Source organism: Calidris pugnax, unplaced genomic scaffold (assembly GCF_001431845.1).
Source record: "Calidris pugnax isolate Ruff unplaced genomic scaffold, ASM143184v1 scaffold262, whole genome shotgun sequence".
Classification (NCBI taxonomy): Eukaryota; Metazoa; Chordata; class Aves; order Charadriiformes; family Scolopacidae; genus Calidris; species Calidris pugnax.
In genome coordinates, this window is record NW_015091043.1 from 1,757,637 (window position 1) to 1,775,820 (window position 18,184).

At 38.0% G+C, this 18,184-nt stretch overlaps 1 protein-coding gene across 1 annotated transcript in view; it reads left to right on the forward strand.

The window, feature by feature from the left end:
- LOC106896411 (atrial natriuretic peptide receptor 2-like) overlaps positions 1-16,305 on the forward strand; it is a 153,760-nt gene extending 137,455 nt beyond the window's left edge. Inside the window, exons 10-23 of the mRNA XM_014956393.1 lie at positions 323-409; positions 693-836; positions 1,699-1,820; positions 3,455-3,596; positions 7,209-7,261; positions 7,987-8,072; positions 9,018-9,137; positions 9,564-9,657; positions 10,449-10,536; positions 11,320-11,459; positions 12,311-12,463; positions 13,377-13,475; positions 15,506-15,597; positions 16,141-16,305. Of these exons, the coding sequence (XP_014811879.1) occupies positions 323-409; positions 693-836; positions 1,699-1,820; positions 3,455-3,596; positions 7,209-7,261; positions 7,987-8,072; positions 9,018-9,137; positions 9,564-9,657; positions 10,449-10,536; positions 11,320-11,459; positions 12,311-12,463; positions 13,377-13,475; positions 15,506-15,597; positions 16,141-16,305 (1,585 nt within the window). The remainder of the gene's footprint in view (positions 1-322; positions 410-692; positions 837-1,698; positions 1,821-3,454; positions 3,597-7,208; positions 7,262-7,986; positions 8,073-9,017; positions 9,138-9,563; positions 9,658-10,448; positions 10,537-11,319; positions 11,460-12,310; positions 12,464-13,376; positions 13,476-15,505; positions 15,598-16,140) is intronic.
- Positions 16,306-18,184: the final 1,879 nt, after the last annotated feature.

An 18,184-nucleotide genomic window follows, 5' to 3' on the forward strand; every position in this document is an offset into this window, starting at 1 on the left:
TAGCTCTGATGTTTCCTTTGGTGCTACTCCATCATCCAGCCACCTCAAATGAATCTAACACTTTCATGTTCCAAATGTCATCTACAGATTAAGGATGCTTGAATGTAATCACTCGTGCTTCCCTTATTATAGAAACAGGGCCCTGTCACCTGTCATATACATTCAGATTTACACCCACATATGGACATGCTAAAATTCTGTACTTCATCTCTAGAGATACGAAGCTGCTCAATCTAGAAAAAATAGCCAGTCCATTTTTATAGCCTGGCTGGCTTATGAAGTTGGCCTAAAACTATGTAAAGAGCATTTTGTTCTGTTTCAGTGATGGTAGAAGAGTGGCCATAAAGAAAATCATGAAGAAGACATTCACGCTGTCCAAATCCATACGTAAAGAAGTAAAGCAAGTGAGGTAAGATGTAAAACCTCAGAAGTTTTACACTCAGAAGTGTATGTTGTTCCATTTTTACACTGTTTTTATAGGGGTTACTGTCTGTCCAAATCTGACTGTAAATTCACATTCCTCTTTCTTTCAAACTTTGCTTTGACATCAGATTAAAATCTCCTTATACTTGTTTTACTTTTCTCTCTTACATTTTGAGACAAGCTACTTGGTTTTCCAGTTACTGTACAAAAAGCAGGAGGGACATCCATGAAAATTACTGGTATGCTGTGATTTCTGTTCATTTTCACAGGGAACTTGACCATCCCAATCTCTGCAAATTCATTGGAGGTTGTATAGAAGTGCCAAATGTCGCCATTGTGACAGAGTACTGCCCCAAAGGCAGCCTGAGTGATGTTCTGCTCAATGAAGATATTCCTTTGAACTGGGGCTTCAGGTAGAAAAAGACTTTTGAAAAACTAAATGATACAGACTGTGCTATGTGCTCTTTAGGACAAGATGTTGATTTTAAATAAAAATCCTTGGACAGACAGGCCTGTACTGTGATATGGAGAGACTGAAGAAGAAAAAAAGCAAGCAAATTCAAATATCCAGCCCAACTTGTCTTCTGGGTTTTTAAGCAATCACACGTTTAGCACTAATCATGCTAAGCCAATAACTTTTCAACCCACCTCTAGTTATATTGCAAAACTGTTTTTAAATCTTTTTTTCCCAGGTGGCTTCATTTTGTTCCCAAATATCTTGGGCATTCCCATTTAATTAAAAATCAGCGCATATGTTTGTGAAAACACATTGGTGAAATGATTAGCATACCTACAAATGCTTTAGTATACTTACCAATATAGAAAATTATTTCAGATTGTCAATGAAACTTCAACAAGGGCAATGATATTACTTTTTTGAGAACAAACTTCTTGGCATACTCCTTCTACTTCTGCCTTATGTTTGCCTTCAGCAAAGAATAAGATTGTAAGGGAAGAAACCCTCCAAACAAAGCAATAAAGTTAATAAAAAAATTGTTTCTTTTGTAAACATTTGAAGTCACTCTCAAGGATACCAAGGTGTTGGGAAATTCTAGAAGAAACTCAGCTGTCTTAAAAGAGTCTAAAGGCCTGTGGACTCAGACAACTGAGTGGGAGTTAAGGGCTTTCAGGTACCTGCCTTAAATGTTTTGGAAAAATGAGCATGGGGACACAAATTGAAAGCTAATGCAGTCATAGGGAGGCTTTCTGTCAACTTCAGCCACTCTTGAGTGAAGCTTTAGTGGAAATACTAACTCACTGATTTTTGTCTTTCAGGTTTTCTTTTGCTACTGATATCGCGCAAGGAATGGCCTATCTTCACCACCACAAGATGTATCACGGACGGTTGAAGTCTAGTAACTGCGTGATAGATGACCGATGGGTTTGTAAAATTGCAGGTAAAGAGAAGATAGGAAACAAAATTTCAAAAGTGTCCAGCTAACCCACTAGTGCAAACAGATTTCACACTCAACACTCCTCCCAACCACCTCCTTGTTGACCTTTCATGCAGAAATGCTGACTGTACCAGCCTTCACTAGAAGTGCCCTGTGCTGAAATAAGGTTCATTATGTTATCATGTCAGGTCATTTAACATGTGCCACTGATGCACACATCAGATCCCACAAATGATGGAGTCTATCAACATCAATCTGAGCAGAAACTCTGTCTCATCCCCAGTTCTGATACAGAGAGAAAACCTGAGCCATGGACAGTGCTGTAAAGGCATTGAGTAATGCTGGCTGGTAAACACCAGGTAGTTTCATGGAGAAAAGTAGGCTCAATTCAGAGCTTTTCAGTCCTGAAAAAACACAAAACTGAACTGTGTTCTCCCAGAGACAGAACTACAGGTCTGGGCTGCTCCTGGTACAGGATGACAGCCTGTGGGAACAGGAAAACCACTGGAGAGTCTAGTTTGCAGCTGCCAAAAGGAATGAAAGCAATGATCATCTCTTCTACTTCCTCCTCAAAGTAGTTACCACACTTTATAACCTTGAGCCATCTTAAAAACAGCAGCAACAGATTTATCTCTCAACGGGTCATCCTATGGCTAAGGCTCCTACACAGAGCCATGCCTACTTCTCCAACTTGTTTTTCATATCCTGTTGCCTTCAGAACTGCCTACTTTACCTAGACCCTGTTCTGGAGAAAAGCATGAAAAATGGAGATATTTGGATTACGTCAACTGCATCACCTTCCCACAGCTCCTCTGAATTAAATGGGATCTTTGTGAAATTGCTCAGAAGTTAATTGGCGGGACTGTAGAGGCTTTAAATATTCATGGTTTATCTGGATGCAATAATGTTATACAAACCTCACAAATAACAAATATAGGAGCTCTTTGAAAAACTTCAGTGACCTCCAACATAAGGAATGATGCTCTAGGATTATCTTAATTAATCTGCATCCTGCCTTCCCATGCACTCAACAAAGTGCTCTTTTTATCAGAAAGAAAACTGAAGCCAGTTGTTTTTTCCTTCTCTCTGATGCTGAGTGATGTGCTGAGAATCTCTTCTGTGTTAGGCTAAAAGTACAGCTGCAAAGATGTTTCACATTTCTTTATTATTATTCTTTATTTGTTCTGAAGCTAGTGGTGTGCAAGTGAAGCCCACCATCTGATTTTCAGCAGTTCTAGCCTGTCTAACTAGTACTTACTCTAGCAACCTACAACCACAGATAAGGATTGCGGACAAGTAGAACAGAAACCTGCATTTGCATGCTAACTTTGCACTGAAGTGAGCCTATTCTCTGAATATAATTTTCTAGAATCATTAAATATTTCTGATTGGAAGGGGCTATATAGTTCAAATCCCCTGCTGTTATGCAGTCTCACCCAAATATTTAGCAATGGTGCTATATTTGCAAGTGGTTTAGAGGGATGAGATCACCAGACAAATATTATTTTTAGATTTAGATGTATATCTCAAATAGGGAAAATCAATTCCTTTAGACAAGGTGTATTACTGCCTACTAATGCATGTGTTTCAGAGAAGCAGCCATTGAGTAGTTTGCTTTGTGTTTTCTTCCGTGTTAGATTATGGTTTGAAGTCGTACAGAAAGGAAGATTCTTCTGAGGGGTCAAGCTCATACCAGCAGCATTCGATACAGATTTACACAGCTCCTGAAATCCATTCCCTTTCAGACTTTGAACCCAATTCTATGGCAGATGTCTACAGGTACTTAACTGATTCTATTTCTCACATTTAAAAACCCCATCTCAAATTGAGGATTCCTTAATCACAGTCAAGTTCAGTGTAATTCTATGGTCACCCCAGGTATACGTTTGATTGTATTTTAGCAAGGATTGATCCTGCAATATAGAATAATATAGATATCATGATATCTTCTCTTTTAAGGTAGATAACCAAATGCTGAATTCACTGACATTATATAAATGTAGACTTGGTCTAATGATTTATACAGAGTTACTCTGGATTGGTAGGTAAAAAAGGTATAAAGGTCTGCTGTTATCTAGGGATTTTTTTTTTGTTGCTGTTTCTTATGAAGGAGTAGGTTATTTCCAATAATGGAAATACCTTAACAGTTAATAGCATCACTTTTCCAGGTTGTCATCATGCGCAGACACATCCCATGATTGTATAATTAGCATCAATACATCATTTTGCTGCATACACACAGTGACAATGTTTGGTTTGCAGAGAAAAATAGATGCAGGAAAAAGAAATGGATGCACTAGTGAATAGCTCCATTCCTTTCACTTTGAAAGCCTTTATAGGAGATCACTTTGCAATGGCTTATTTGAATATCATTTTTAGCCTTGCCAGTGATGGGTAGCTTCTATCCAACCACTTTTCAGATAAACCTGATTACAATTGAACTTTCAGAGAATAATATTCCAATAAAAAAAGTCATTGAACTAGGATTTTTTTTGTAAATTACATCTTTCTTGGTTCTCCTACGAATTTGCAGTATTAAGTAGGAAAATCACTGTGTTCGTGGTGTATTCTATTTCATAACAATGATACTTCCTCTGTCTGCTTATTTCCAGTAGTTTGCTGAAAGCATTTGAAAGGAAAAAATGCAGAGAGATAGTACAAGATACTTTGTGGCCCTTTTCTCTTACTTTTTCTTGCCACATTCCCAGACCAGAGAAGTCTGTTTCCTGGCGACTTTGGTATCTAACAGAACATAAAGAACTGGAATTCAATTACAGATTGAAATGCTGATAGTGCCACACCGTTGAGCAGAAAAAGGCATGGTTATTAGCACTGTTCATTAACATTTACCAAAGAGTAGCTATAATTGCCTTTATCAAAAACTCTGAGATTTACTCTGGCCTACACTAGCCTATGACAAACACTTACTGCCTTAAGTGACTAATATGGGACATTTATCGAAAAATTGCTTGCAGAAGCTGAAATGTTGTTTAAATCTTCCCCCTTTTTCAATTAGGATTAATTAAAAATTATATGGACTGAAGGTATGATTTTATATATAAGATTTACTGGATTAATACATATTATTTGATGACCTTTAAAGGTCCCTTCCAACCCAAATTATTCTATGACTCTATGATTATTCCCTTGTAAAGAAATGTATGTGTAAAAAATGTGGTAGAACATTATAAATTGTAATCCATTCCATCAGATTATGTAAGCAAGAATGTGAGGACTCAATAGCATTCATATCTATAGGCTTAAACATGCCCTCAGAATTTGCTTCAAAATAGCTCAGCTAAAGGCAGTTTGTCACTGTGTTGCTACTTGTGGCTGTTGTCATTTGTCCTGTGCTGGTCGGTCTTTACCTTTTCAACATGGACTGGTCTTAGAAAGTACTGTGCTCCAAGTGAGCAGTAATTTTGAGATTGTTTAATGCATTGCAGTTCATCATTGTCTCCCAGCCAAAATACATTCCAGAAAGTGTTTCCTTGGTGGTTGTCTAGTTCACGCTTTGCCCCTGTTCAGGTTAGATGTCATTACTTTATTTTTGCAGGCAACTTGGCCTCCTGAAGCCATTTCTGGCCAAGAACTCCCCTTAAAATAGTGCTAAGAGCTGATTTGCTCATACCATAGATGGGTACAATGAACTTCTGACAGATTCACTGAATGCTCACTGAATCTATCTTGCTGTCAGTCCTGTGTCTGCCAAATCAAGGTCTTCTTTTGTTGTACTGCAGTTCATCCTTTCGTGGTAAAAAAGAAAAAACAGTAAGAGATGAAATCAGAAAAAGGAGAAGAGCAATGTTCAGTCAGGAAGCAAAGATAGAGATGTAACCTGTAGCATTAAAAGGGCTGTCTTTTTAACAGAGCTATTCTTCAGAACCTGTTTTTTTCACACCGTTTGTGTTGGATGATATGAGCAGGTGCTAAGCCTTCCTCATACATGTACATTGGCTCACTGGCCAGGGAGCAATGTCCCAGCCTTGAAATTAATATGTCATTAATATTCCTGAAGGTATAGCCCAAATGAAAAATAAGTAGAAACTGCAGGAGTAGGATTTGTAATTTTGTGTGCTTTTACAGATGAATCACTCGCTTTTAAAGTTCTCCAGGGAATGAGTTGGTCAGATGGGAAAGCTAAAATGGAAATGAGAACAGGAGCATGAAAGCAGCTCCTGTTTGAGCTGAAGAGGCTGTTTCCAGTCACAGTTTCTCCTAGATTGGATCTTCTTGATTTGTAATCATTATGTGAATTTCCCTATTCGCTATGTTAGGACTTTTTTTGAGCAGTGGTGCTGAAGCTGAATGAAATCAATACTGCTTTATTGGAGTTACCATTATCTAACTACTCTCCTTGAAAATTTGTTTCAGCTTTGCTGTCTCACCAGGGTTGGTATTCCTTTCTGCTACCAAATCACCCCAAAATTAAGATAAAAATCTCATCAGATTAATTTCAACATTATTCAGCAGGGTTTAAATGCTTATTTTATTTGCCATTGGTGGTCCATGAGTGGACTGAAAAATAGATAGGCATACCCCATTATAGAGCTAGAATTCCTTAAGAATTTCATAGAAGCGAATGATTCATCTGTAAGAGCAACCGTTAACAGTACAACAGATTGCAAACCAATATTCCCCATAAAAAGAAATGTTATCAAGTAGAGATGCATGTGGGGAGTTAATTAGTACACAGTTTCAATACATAAAGAGGCAAGAGCATCTTTATCAGAATTGGTTGCTGGAGGAAATGCTAGTTTCTTAGAGATCACTTTTGTGAAAGATCTCTAATGAGTTCAAAAGGAGACTGAACAACCAGTTGTTACCTCATTTTTTCCATTCTTCAACCTTGATGAATGTATTTGACCTTGGTTCATCTGATAAAGACGATGATGATGAAAGTATAATTCAGAAAGAGCCAGCAAAATGCATACTGTAAAAGAACCACTCTGGCCAGTCTCATCATTGACTTTATAATAGAGATTTTCCAGAACATAGTGATCTATGCTGAAAAGAAGCCACTTCTCCAGCTGATTATCCTAATGAACCTGCTTTTGCCCGTTGATTACAGCACAAACCTGTATATTTAATTGGTAGGTACCATCTAAGTGCCTGCTCATATGCCCTCCGGATTCCATTATTCTTCCAGAGAAAATTGCTTTGCTGTCCATCAAACTCAAATCTTTGTGTGAGAGACTGCTATGAAATGATCAGTGACAGATCTCTGAAAACACAGACTAGTAACAGATAGCAGCACTGTTGCCATCCTCCCTTTGGAATGCTGGGCTTTCAGTCATAAAATAGGGAAGAATAAGAAACCACAGAAAGAAGTAGTCACTGACTCTATTAACTGTTATTTTATTAGGATTTTGGTTTGCTTTTATTCTGCAGTTATGCCATCATTTTACTAGAAATTGCCACAAGAAGTGACCCTATGCCAGTAAGTAAAGATGAACTTTGAAGATCGCATGACAATTTTGATTCTGTTTCTGCTGAAAATATAAACCAAACTCTCAGTAACTGCATATTTGCCACAACATCTTCCTTTTTCTCCTGATGTTCCTTCCCTTTCCTGCCATACACAGGCCCTTTCGGTGGAGTCTTGCAGCAGTAAGAAAGAATATGCTAGAAGATCAAATAAGCTGCTCTCTATAATGAAAATGTCTTCTTTGCATGTGCCTTGTACTCAGTGCTAAATGGCAAACATAAAAAAATGCACCTTGAAATTGAAACCAGATGTTCAGATATGTAACCATGTACTGTCTGAAATAACTTGCTTGACAACAATTCTAATACCAAAGACCTGAAACTGCCATTCTTCCATTTCTGACAGTTTATGATAATAGAATAATGTGTTTTTTCAAAAGTTTCCCAATATCTTGCCAGGTGTTTATTTGTTTCAAAAGTTGCTTATCTAACATAAACCCTGAGATCAAAGTCTCTCAGCCGTGAAAGAGATTTTAGACAAGGCTACCCAATTTAGATTGGGTTATATCCTTCTTTTTTTTTTTTTTTTTAATTGTACTCTCATGTAGAAAAGTTATAGTGAAGATGTCATAAAAATAATGATGATCATAATAATATATTTTCTATGGCTGTATGAAAAATGCAGTACTTTTTTTCAACATTATTTAATCCCTTTTTCTTTAGAAAGATTACATGCAATCAGCTGAATATTCTTGGTGCCCACCTTTGGCAGAATTAATTTCAGGAAAGGCTGAGAATTCTTGTCCGTGTACCACAGATTACATAGAGGTGAGTAAGGTGCAATATTGTGTACAAAAATTCTTTGTAGAAGAGAATTTAAGACTGATCACAGAAGTTTTATGGCGATATTATCTTTGATGAGTGTAAAGAACCCAGAAGTCAAGAAGTACATCTCAAAGGAGGCACAATGAAATACCCTTAATAAAAAAAAAAGTCACTTGTCCCCTAAAATTGTCAGGGTAATAAATGATGTTTTTAATATTCAATCATTGATTTTTGTGCATTTTCAGTTTATTATGAAGTGTTGAGTTCCATACATATTTTATATTATTATTATCTATTTCGTTTACTGCCAAAGGACTTTCAAATAGTGAAGTATGTGTCTCAGGGAAATGAATAGTTTGATTTGATTCTTGTGCAAAACGTCTATGTGATCAGTAGCCACAAACTGCCCAATAAAACAAAGTACACTCCCTCCACATTCAATTAAATCAGAACAAGATTGTGGCATCCTTATTTCAGCTTGAGAGCTGTGTAATTCACTTTTGGTGGTTTGTAGCAACCTCAATGTAACAAACTTCTCAAAAGCAACACTGGATTTTTAGGCAGGAGTTAACATTCTTAAGAAGTAGTTGAGTTTTTAATCTCCTATGAATTATGTGTACAGGTAAGCCCTCTGAAAACAGTATTTGACTCCAGCAGTGTAACACTGTCTTAAAGCATGAGAGAAGAGCTTAAGCAAAGTTTGGCAGAAGGAACATGAACATCTAATTCGTGATTTCCCCCAGCAGCATTTTGATGAACTAACTTCCTTCACTCAGCATAAATCTGTAGAACTCTGGAGAGCAGCATAGCCCTGCCACTTTTCACCAGCTACAGATAAGGCTTCACATGAACAGTTTGCACCAAGAAAGAAATAGTAATTTGAAACACTGCCTGTGCTTGGAATGACAAAAGGTTGTTTGCATTTCTCACTCTCCTTCTCTGCTGCAGTTAATCAGAAGGTGCAGAAAAAATAATCCAGCCCAAAGGCCTACATTTGAACAAGTCAAGAAAATGTTATACAAGATGAATCCTAATAAAGTTAGCCCTGTTGACATGATGATGACTCTGGTAAATTAAGTTTTTTAATCCAGTCCAAGTCAATATGCTTACTTGCAATAACTTTCACCTTTATTCTTCATGTTTGTTTTTTGATCTTATACCCTTTTTTTTCTTTTTTTTATAAGAACAGTCATTCTCTATGGGCTGATTGCAGCTGCAGTTCTGATTGAGACCCAGCTTTCCTTCTTATGCCATTTCTGTCAGTTTTTCTTAATTCTCCCAACTCCTTTGGGACTGAAAACTTCTGTTTTTTCAGAGAAACCTAGCGAGAAATATGATCTTTGGATTTTGTAAGAAAACATTAGCTTTCTCAGTCCTGAGTCTTTACTTACCTGAATATTTTCAAAGTAGAATCATTGAAAAGCTTAAATCCTATCCAACTATGAATATATTTCAGTAAAAGGATTATTTTATGCAATTCTCTATGTTATTTAGATGGAGAAATATAGCAAACATCTGGAGATACTTGTTGCTGAGAGAACTCAGGATTTAATGCATGAAAAACAGAAGACTGATCGTCTATTGTATAGTAAGTTACATAGCAAAAATACTGGATGTTGTCAATAATAATTTTATTATAAAAGATTGATTACAAGTACGAAACCTTTGATAAGTGATTTTTTAACAGATAACATTTAGTTGCCAATGAATTACTATAATTATTCCTTGCAAAACTGTATTTCACTGCTTTTTATATTCCCCCCCCCAAAAAAATCAGTGCACTCATCTGAGACCTATGACTCCAGAATCCATAGTGCTTCAATCTTACTTATCAGTCCTTCTGTATAGTTATAAATATTGGAAAATTGCTTTTGAGCTGAGATTACTTTTGATGGCTGTGTATCTTCTAGAATTCCACAAGAAAAAAAAGGATAAAGGAACAGGTATAACATATAGGAGACAAAGAGGCGGTGAAAGTGCAAGATATGAGAAATAAAGAAGATCAAAAATATCAGAGAGGAGACAGTAAACAAACCTAAAAGAGGAAGAAAACACTAGCAAAGAGTTGACAAAGAAGGAGTTCGTAATATCCGAAGTCACACTATTAGAATCTAACCTTACTCTGACTTGGAATGCCTAGATAATGGTTTGTTTGAACCAAAAGTTATGGATCATCTGTAAAAATATGGACTTGTCAGTGAGATTTACCATGATTTCTCACATTACAGCAGAGGAGATTTTCATGCTAAAGACTGCTTTCACCCTTACAATATTTCACATTTATAAACATTGCTTTTACACCTTTAAACAAACATGTTCTGTTTATTGTGTGCTTTTATCCATGGCAAAAGAGTAACAGTGCTCTACTTTCTACAACAGGTATGTTGCCAAAGCAAGTAGCAGATGATCTCAGGCAGGGAAAACATGCACAAGCTCAAAGTTACCTAAGTGCCACCATCTTTTTCAGGTAAACAAAAAAATGAAAGATAGGACTAGCACTGACTGTACTGAAGAAACTTCTAGGCTCCTAGTGGAGGTGAAGCTCCTAAATGAGTACAGAATTTCTATCTAAACTGCCATTTATCATACAAGATGGCAACATTTGACTTTCCAAATGAGCATCTTCCAAAACTCTCAGACCTCTCCATTTTTCATTATAATAACTTAAATAAAAAATGAGATTATTGAGGAGCAGTAACAGAGCAGCACATCACTTGATGTGTGTTACACAGACATGCATGTATGTTTCATAAGGTAGGCCTATGTAAAAGTTCCAGTATTTGGCTATGTAAAGGAAACTTGTCTATCCTTAGAGCCCATATGGATTTACAGTCTTTGACTTGTTATGTGTGCATGAAGCAACATATAAATTGCATGTCTTTGCTTCACTTCACTATTAAATTCCCTCTTTTCATTTGTACATAGCCCCAAATTGAAGACTGCTTAGTCTGCTGCAGATAAAGGTTTATCTGTAAAAAATAGTTTCCTTAGCTGTAAAAAATAGTTTATTGCATTGAGCAAAAAGACTTAGGTCAGTTGGTCCTTTTCAATGGACTAAATGGAAGCCCGTTTTCAGTTTAAGTAAGAGCTTGAAGACAAACATATCCTGTAAGATCCTTAGTGAAAGAAATGTTGAAAAAGAGAAGGTTGAGGTAGTTCCACTGAGAAATTATTACTGTGAATTTAAAATTACCAGTTTGCAATAATTCAAACAGTGGATGAGTATGTTCTTTTTGTTGTGTTTTAACAGTGATATTGTTGGCTTCACTCAGCTCTCCAGCAGCAGCACACCTTACCAAGTGGTAGATCTCTTGAACAAGCTTTATACCACTTTTGATGAAATCATCGATAACTATGATGTCTATAAGGTGGAGACAATAGGAGATGCCTGTAAGTTCCTTGAGCTGTGGACAATGATGGGCGATGGGTGTTTCATCAGGATAGAGACTGATCTGATGACAAGGAAGAACAGATGAAGGAGATTTGGCAAGCTTATTGCCTCTGGGAAGGGCCACACAAAACAACCGGGGGAAAACTCCTAGCAGAGCCCTAGCAAATTTTAGGAACATCTTCCTGCGTATCTTTCATTTAGGAAAATGTCTTTCAATTTGCTGTCATGGGAGTCTGCTGGGGGATTGTCTACCATTAAAACTGAGTTTCACCAAAAACCTACCAGAATCTAGCAGGATTTTTGGATGAGACAGACAGGAAATCCTATGAGAGATGTGGAAAAAAAAAATCCCACTTTTTTTAATGTGGCACGGTTGAGCACATTCTAGACCATAAAATTCCTGAACAAATGCACCTGAGGGATTCTGAAGAGACCTGTCTCTTCACCTACACAGTAATACTCAGTGCAGGAAGCATAGGATAATGTCCAGTGGGAATCATTGTCTGTCTTTATAATATCTGCCCAAAGACAAAAGGCATCAAACATCCACTTTCCCACTACCTGTTCCACTTCAAGCATCCTCAATGGAGGGAGGGGGAAAGAAACAGTAGGAGGGAATAAATCTTATGGAAAAGTAAGAAGGAAATGCAACATTTTTCAGCACTACGGTAATTACACACATGAGCATTGCCCTGTCCTTCATTTGTTTCTGGCTTTCTCTGCTCAGCAGACACAACTTTGCTGCAGGATATGAAGGAATAGGGAATTATTGTTTTCTAACTTGGGCAGCATCTTTTGGTAAATCTGTGTGTAATTCCAAAGGTTAACACAGTTGTGTTGTTGTCTTGAGATATGGTGGTGTCAGGAGTGCCCAAAGAGAATGGAATCCTTCATGCCGGTGAGATCGCAAGCATGGCTTTAGACCTCCTGGATGTCTGCAAGACGTTTAAGATCCCACACAAGCCCAACACCCTCCTAAAGATAAGAGCAGGAATCCATTCAGGTACGTTGAGAGGCCTGCAAAACAGTCCTCCTCTGGTTTAACAAATGTTTCTGTAGTGGAATTCCCTCTGCATTAAAAATTAAGTTAATTTCTTGATGTGGTATAGAATACATACCTCATAGAGATCATCCCAACAGAATAAATTATTGGATATCTGAAATATTGGGGACACAATGTGGAATACATTGAAAACACCACATGGCCCCAGTGCCTTTGTTGATGTGAGGACTGCCATTCTGTGTCTGTTACTTGTCCTTTTCAGCTGTTCTCTTCTCAAAACAGTGAGTTGCTTCCTGACTTTGATCTAGCCTTCAGTCTCAGATCCCTAGCTCTCTGATCTAAGCTGGTGTGTGACTGCAACTCCCTCTTGATAGACAACCAGAGTTGGGTATATGCTGTGCAGGCCAGCATCTGCAAATTTAGCAGCTTGCATTGTCTCAGCAAGAGATCCTATCTTCTATATTTTAAATCTCCCGAGGCTGACATGAAGGAATCAAAATGCTCATTTTCTGCCTTCAGCAGGAGCAGGTTGCTTTCTCTTCCTGCTTTTTCGTGTGACTAGTGAGTGCTGCATGCACAGCTACTGTTGGTGGCATTCTTATCTCACTGCCCCTCAAAATATTCTGTTGTTGTGTTGAAACACGATTCTGCAGGTGCCTTAATTCATGCACGCTACCTCCCTCCCATCATCACTTCTCCCACATTTCTCCTTTGAGGCCCTTTTGCAATTCCCTTCATGGCTCTGGAAGCCATCTGTAAGTCAGATGTATAACCCACATAAGACAATAAGGAGACTCAATCTGTATCTTGTTAATGAATGAGATATAATGTAATGTAGGACGCAGCCATGAGGCTGTATGACTGATTACGTGATTTAAAACGACAAAATATCTTGTTTTCTTTTCTTTAACAGGGGCAGTTGTAGCTGGAGTTGTTGGGACCAAAATGCCACGGTATTGTTTATTTGGAGACACTGTGAACACAGCTTCCAGGATGGAATCTACCAGTGAAGGTAACAAGGAACAAACTGCAGAAGTGGTTTTGACCATACCTTAATGAGTTCTGAAAAAAAAATTATGCTGAATTTTGAGGCCTGTCCTGTTTAAATGGCTGCAAATACTTTAAGGAGAGTGTTGATTTCTGGGTCCAGTCTGCCTCTGGGGGGATTATGCCAGTGATATTTGTAACAAGATCCCCTCATTCCCCAAGTCTCAGAAAGGGATTTTCACGGCTTTGAAGTTCTCTACAACAAAAAAGGGTAAGAATCAGATAAAATGAGACATAAGTGGATATGTCCACTGTTTCTATTCCTTCCTGGCTGAATTTATAGTAAAAATATTTTCATGACCCCTTGATGACTTGTTTTTGTTTCTTTCATTCATGAAATGAAGCTGAATACTTTTATGGCTCACATTGCAATGCTTTGTAAATACAATATAATTAGGCAAAATCCAATGTGTTTTCAAGTTTAATTTCAAGATAAAAAGTGATGTTTTCAACATCTATCATGATCCACTAAAAACAAGGCAAAAAGGCAGAGGAGTGGTCCTACATGAAGGCTTTGAAGGTTTAGCCTGGGGATTTGAGAATCCACCAGGATCTGTTCCTTCTCACCATTTTATATGTTTTTCCAAAGCAAATGCTAGCCTGAGTGGAACACATATAAGTTTATTTTCCTTCTGTCAGTCTCCCAGATAAGTCCTTTCTTTCTCTTCTTCCTTTCAGGCTCCTTCTGTCATCTCATCTGAACTGCTTTAAAACTAATGCCCTCAAAATCTGCTTCCATCTTTCTTCATATTTCATCTTTCGTGCTGTATGTCAGTCTATTTCTCATATGGCACATCAACACTATAAACTATATATCTAGTATATATATACATATGTATGTATAAAGGTGAAACTTATCTTTTAAGGGCTTTCTTTTATCTCTTTCTTTCTCTGGCCATGTACAGCTGAGAATCTCCAATTACATTAACATGTTTTAACCTTAAGATGATTGCTTTAAAATAGTTCAATTAATTATTAGTAATGTAGATTAAAATTTCCATCATCTGGAATCTGAGTGCTAGTATCTTGTTCCCAAGCAAGATGACCAGTTAAAATATCATATATCTACTGGAAAGAATATTTCAGAGATATGTATTTGGATATGTCGAAACACGTGCTTCCTGTCTATAGGGAGTGTTTTGGGACTTCTAATGAAAGCCTTTAAACAAGCAAACAAAAAAATTACAAACCCATTATTTTCTGCTATAAGAAAAATCAATAAGACAATCTTAGCCAGTCCTACTACCACCTGAGATCTTTTTCAAACAAAGAAACTAATTATTTACTCTGTTTCAGAATGTTCAAGGCACAATAAAACCCAGGGGTTTTTTTTGGTAATTTTCCAAATTTTGGCAAAATTGTGCTTCCTGGCAAAAGTACGAGTGTTCAGAATTTGTTCTATCAATCCTCCTTCTTCATCCTTCTTCCATCATTTGGAAAAGGCACGACAGTCAGGGTTTGCATGAAGATAAATTCTCATTTAAGGAAAAATCACACTGTTAAAAAAAGATAGTGGAATTATGGTAATATTGTCTCTTCTTCCTGTTTTTATTTACAAGTTTGGAGACAGAGCAAGGATGGCAATTTCATTAATGTTTAGACTTTGCTGCACACTTTATGTTCAAAGAAAGTACTGGCTCTTTATTGACCAGGAGTTGGAACTATGTATGGTTTTATTTGCAAGATGAAAAAGGCGCCCGTCAGTAACTCCAGCCAGGCATCTATGAAGAGTGGACAAATAATATTAGATGCAGGATGTGAAGAGCAGTGTTTGTTGACAGCCACATATTTGTCCTGAGATGCCCTCACAAAGTGGCCAGGGTACCGGAGTCTGTGTGGGAACATTTCAAATAACAGAGGAATGACAGCAAAGACATGAAAAAGGCAAGGGGAAGTTCAGTAATGAGTCTTGAAGTCTTTGACACACAGAGGGGGCTGGGACTGTCTCAGATGTTTAAACTGTTACAATAATATGACAATTATCTCTCTGCCCAGCTCTTAAAATACAGTGCAGTTCAAGTGCATACCAGCTGTTGGAGCAGATTGGAGAGTATGTGTTAGTATGCCGTGGGAATTTACAAGTCAAGGTGTGTATGCAACATTTATACTCGGCTTTTCAGGGAGGAGAGTGTGAAAGTGCCCTGGAGTCCCTGAATTTTAACCCGTGCCATTCTCTATGCCTCAGCATCCTTGGGTTAGACTATTTCCCATCCCTGAAGAGAGCAGGCTCTAGTTTTAAGCCAGGACCAATTCCATGGGCTTGTTCATGGGACAACTCTGATAATTCAGAGATGAAGGAGTTAGTCAAACTTGGAAGTACTGCATGGCATGTTGCTTTGTCATAACTGCTTGAAATCAAAAAAGGTAACTCAGAGACATCATAAATCATCGTAAGAGTTCCATAAGAGGACTAACATACTTCTTGACCCAGTTTTGGATGGGACTTCAAATCATTGTTTTAATCCATAGTGCTGCCACTATCTGGCAGTTTTATGCCTCAGTTTCCCTGTATGTAAAGTGGCTGACAGGCACATCAGTCTCCTTTTGGGACTTGCTTTGAGTTGTAATAAAAAGATTGTTACATAAATGATGGGTAGTATTATAACCCCATGACTCATTTTCTTCCTTAGGGGAAAGGAGACATGATAACATACTGGCTTGAAGGTAAGAAAGCCCCTGCTGGCCAGAAGACAGTCACCAGCACTTCTGTGACTCTTCAGGACCCCAACAGAGCTTCGTTTAGTTTGATACCGGGTGTCCTTCCCAGTGATCCTCTCTCAAGCCCTGCTTACTAACCACTCACTGAGGCCAGCATCCATCCCGTGTTCAGTCTGTAGGATCAACCTGCTGAATTAGTAAGCAAAGAGATAGTACAGCCCTTTGGGCTTGTGGATGTGTTAGCTCAGTCTTTACTCGTAGGTATCCCTCTCCCATCAGCGGCAGGAAAAATACAACAAAGCATAAAACTTGAGGAATTTGACACAAGACTGGCCCACCAGCTCCTAGGGCAGAAGGTAGCTCCCAGAATTATCTGTTGGTTTGGTTTTGCTGGGTAATCCCCTGCCAGCAGCCTCCATCACTTCAAAAACAGACATTCCAGCCTGTAAACTGCACCTACAGGAAAGAAAGAGACATTGTAGTGTTGCTGTTTAGTGGTAGGGTACGCCTAGTGGGTTTTGTGAAGGGAAAAATGAGATGTGTATAGTGTTAGAAAGCAAGGCCCATTGAAAGAGGAGGGTGAAGCAGCGCAGCCATAGCAGGCACAAGTCAAAATGAGAACTTGTGCTCCTGATTCCGTTTCATCTCCGTTGCCTGAAGCATGGAAAGATTTAAGAAGAAAGTCTGGGATATTTCCACAGAATGAACACTTAGTGATACCTGCTATCTTCAGAGACAGCAGAAGAAATGAAAGATACTGCATGCTGTTGTTAAACAACATTATAGCTGCCTTCATCTTTGGCTGCTCTGGGATTTCCCTTAAAAACTGCTCTTAACATTAGCTTGTAGCTGCTTTTACCAAAGTGGTGGTGAACCTACTGTTGCTGGCTAGCTGTCTGACTGTGAAATCAGGCAGCCCTCTGAGTCACTGTGTAATTTAGGACACAGTTTAGAAAAGGTCATTCCTGAGCAAGCATTTCCTGTAAAGAGAGACCCATCACTACACGTGAAGTGATCTCTGGATGAGCATGGTTCTGTAAGCATTGCTGGTGTTGACTTTCTTTAAAGACAAAGCGGTGTACGGTGGACCCTGTTTATAATTTTTAGGGTTCTATTTATGGCAAAAAAATTACCTTTGATGGCTGATCTATTTTGAAGAGTTTAGCCAGTGGAGTTGAAGTGTCTTAACAAAATTATGTATGTGAAAGGAAGGAAGGATACGAAGAGTCACAGCAGTTCCACCATAGTGTGAACTGGATTGGCCAAAACTAACTGGGAGGAGGACTATGGGTGACATAGCACCATTTACTACTCCTTATTCTGCTCCCTCACCTTCCAGCCTGTCCCTGATCCTAGGTACAAGAACAAAACAACACATGTAGATGCAATTTTTCTGGTATAAATTTGCGTAGCTTAAACAAGCAGCTGCCTAGTGGTCCATGTTAATGCTGAATGTGTGTTGTGTGATAGATAGGAGAAGCACACTACAGTCCTTCTCCAGCTTCTGTGGGAAGTAAACACAGTGGGAACGTTAGATTTTTCAGAGATGCTGAATAGAGGTAGAAAGCTAAATCTTTCTGAATTTTGGAAGACTAGTTTGACCTCCAGAGAAAAATACAGAACATTTTGAGTGGGACTAGAATCTCTGCAAGGGGCATAGGCATAGCTGACCTAGTCACAGGAGATCCCAACTTAGAGTCCAGCCAAATTTTTAGAAAATAAAATTTTTAATTTATTTCACTTTTCTCCTAAAGTTTCTCTATTTTTTAATTTCATATTAATACATGGTATACTACAGTTACCTTATTTGTAAACTTAGCAAAATAAATCTTTCGGTTATCCAGAATCCAGAGATGTCCTTTAATACAACCATTTCCGTTATACAAATACTACTTACACCTTGTGAAACTCTCTGCTCTGTTATAGTGATGCATGATGTATAGTATATTTTACAGTATTCTTTTAATGAGTTAGCATTTTTAATGTTTTTATCAGAAAGGTGCATATCATATGGTC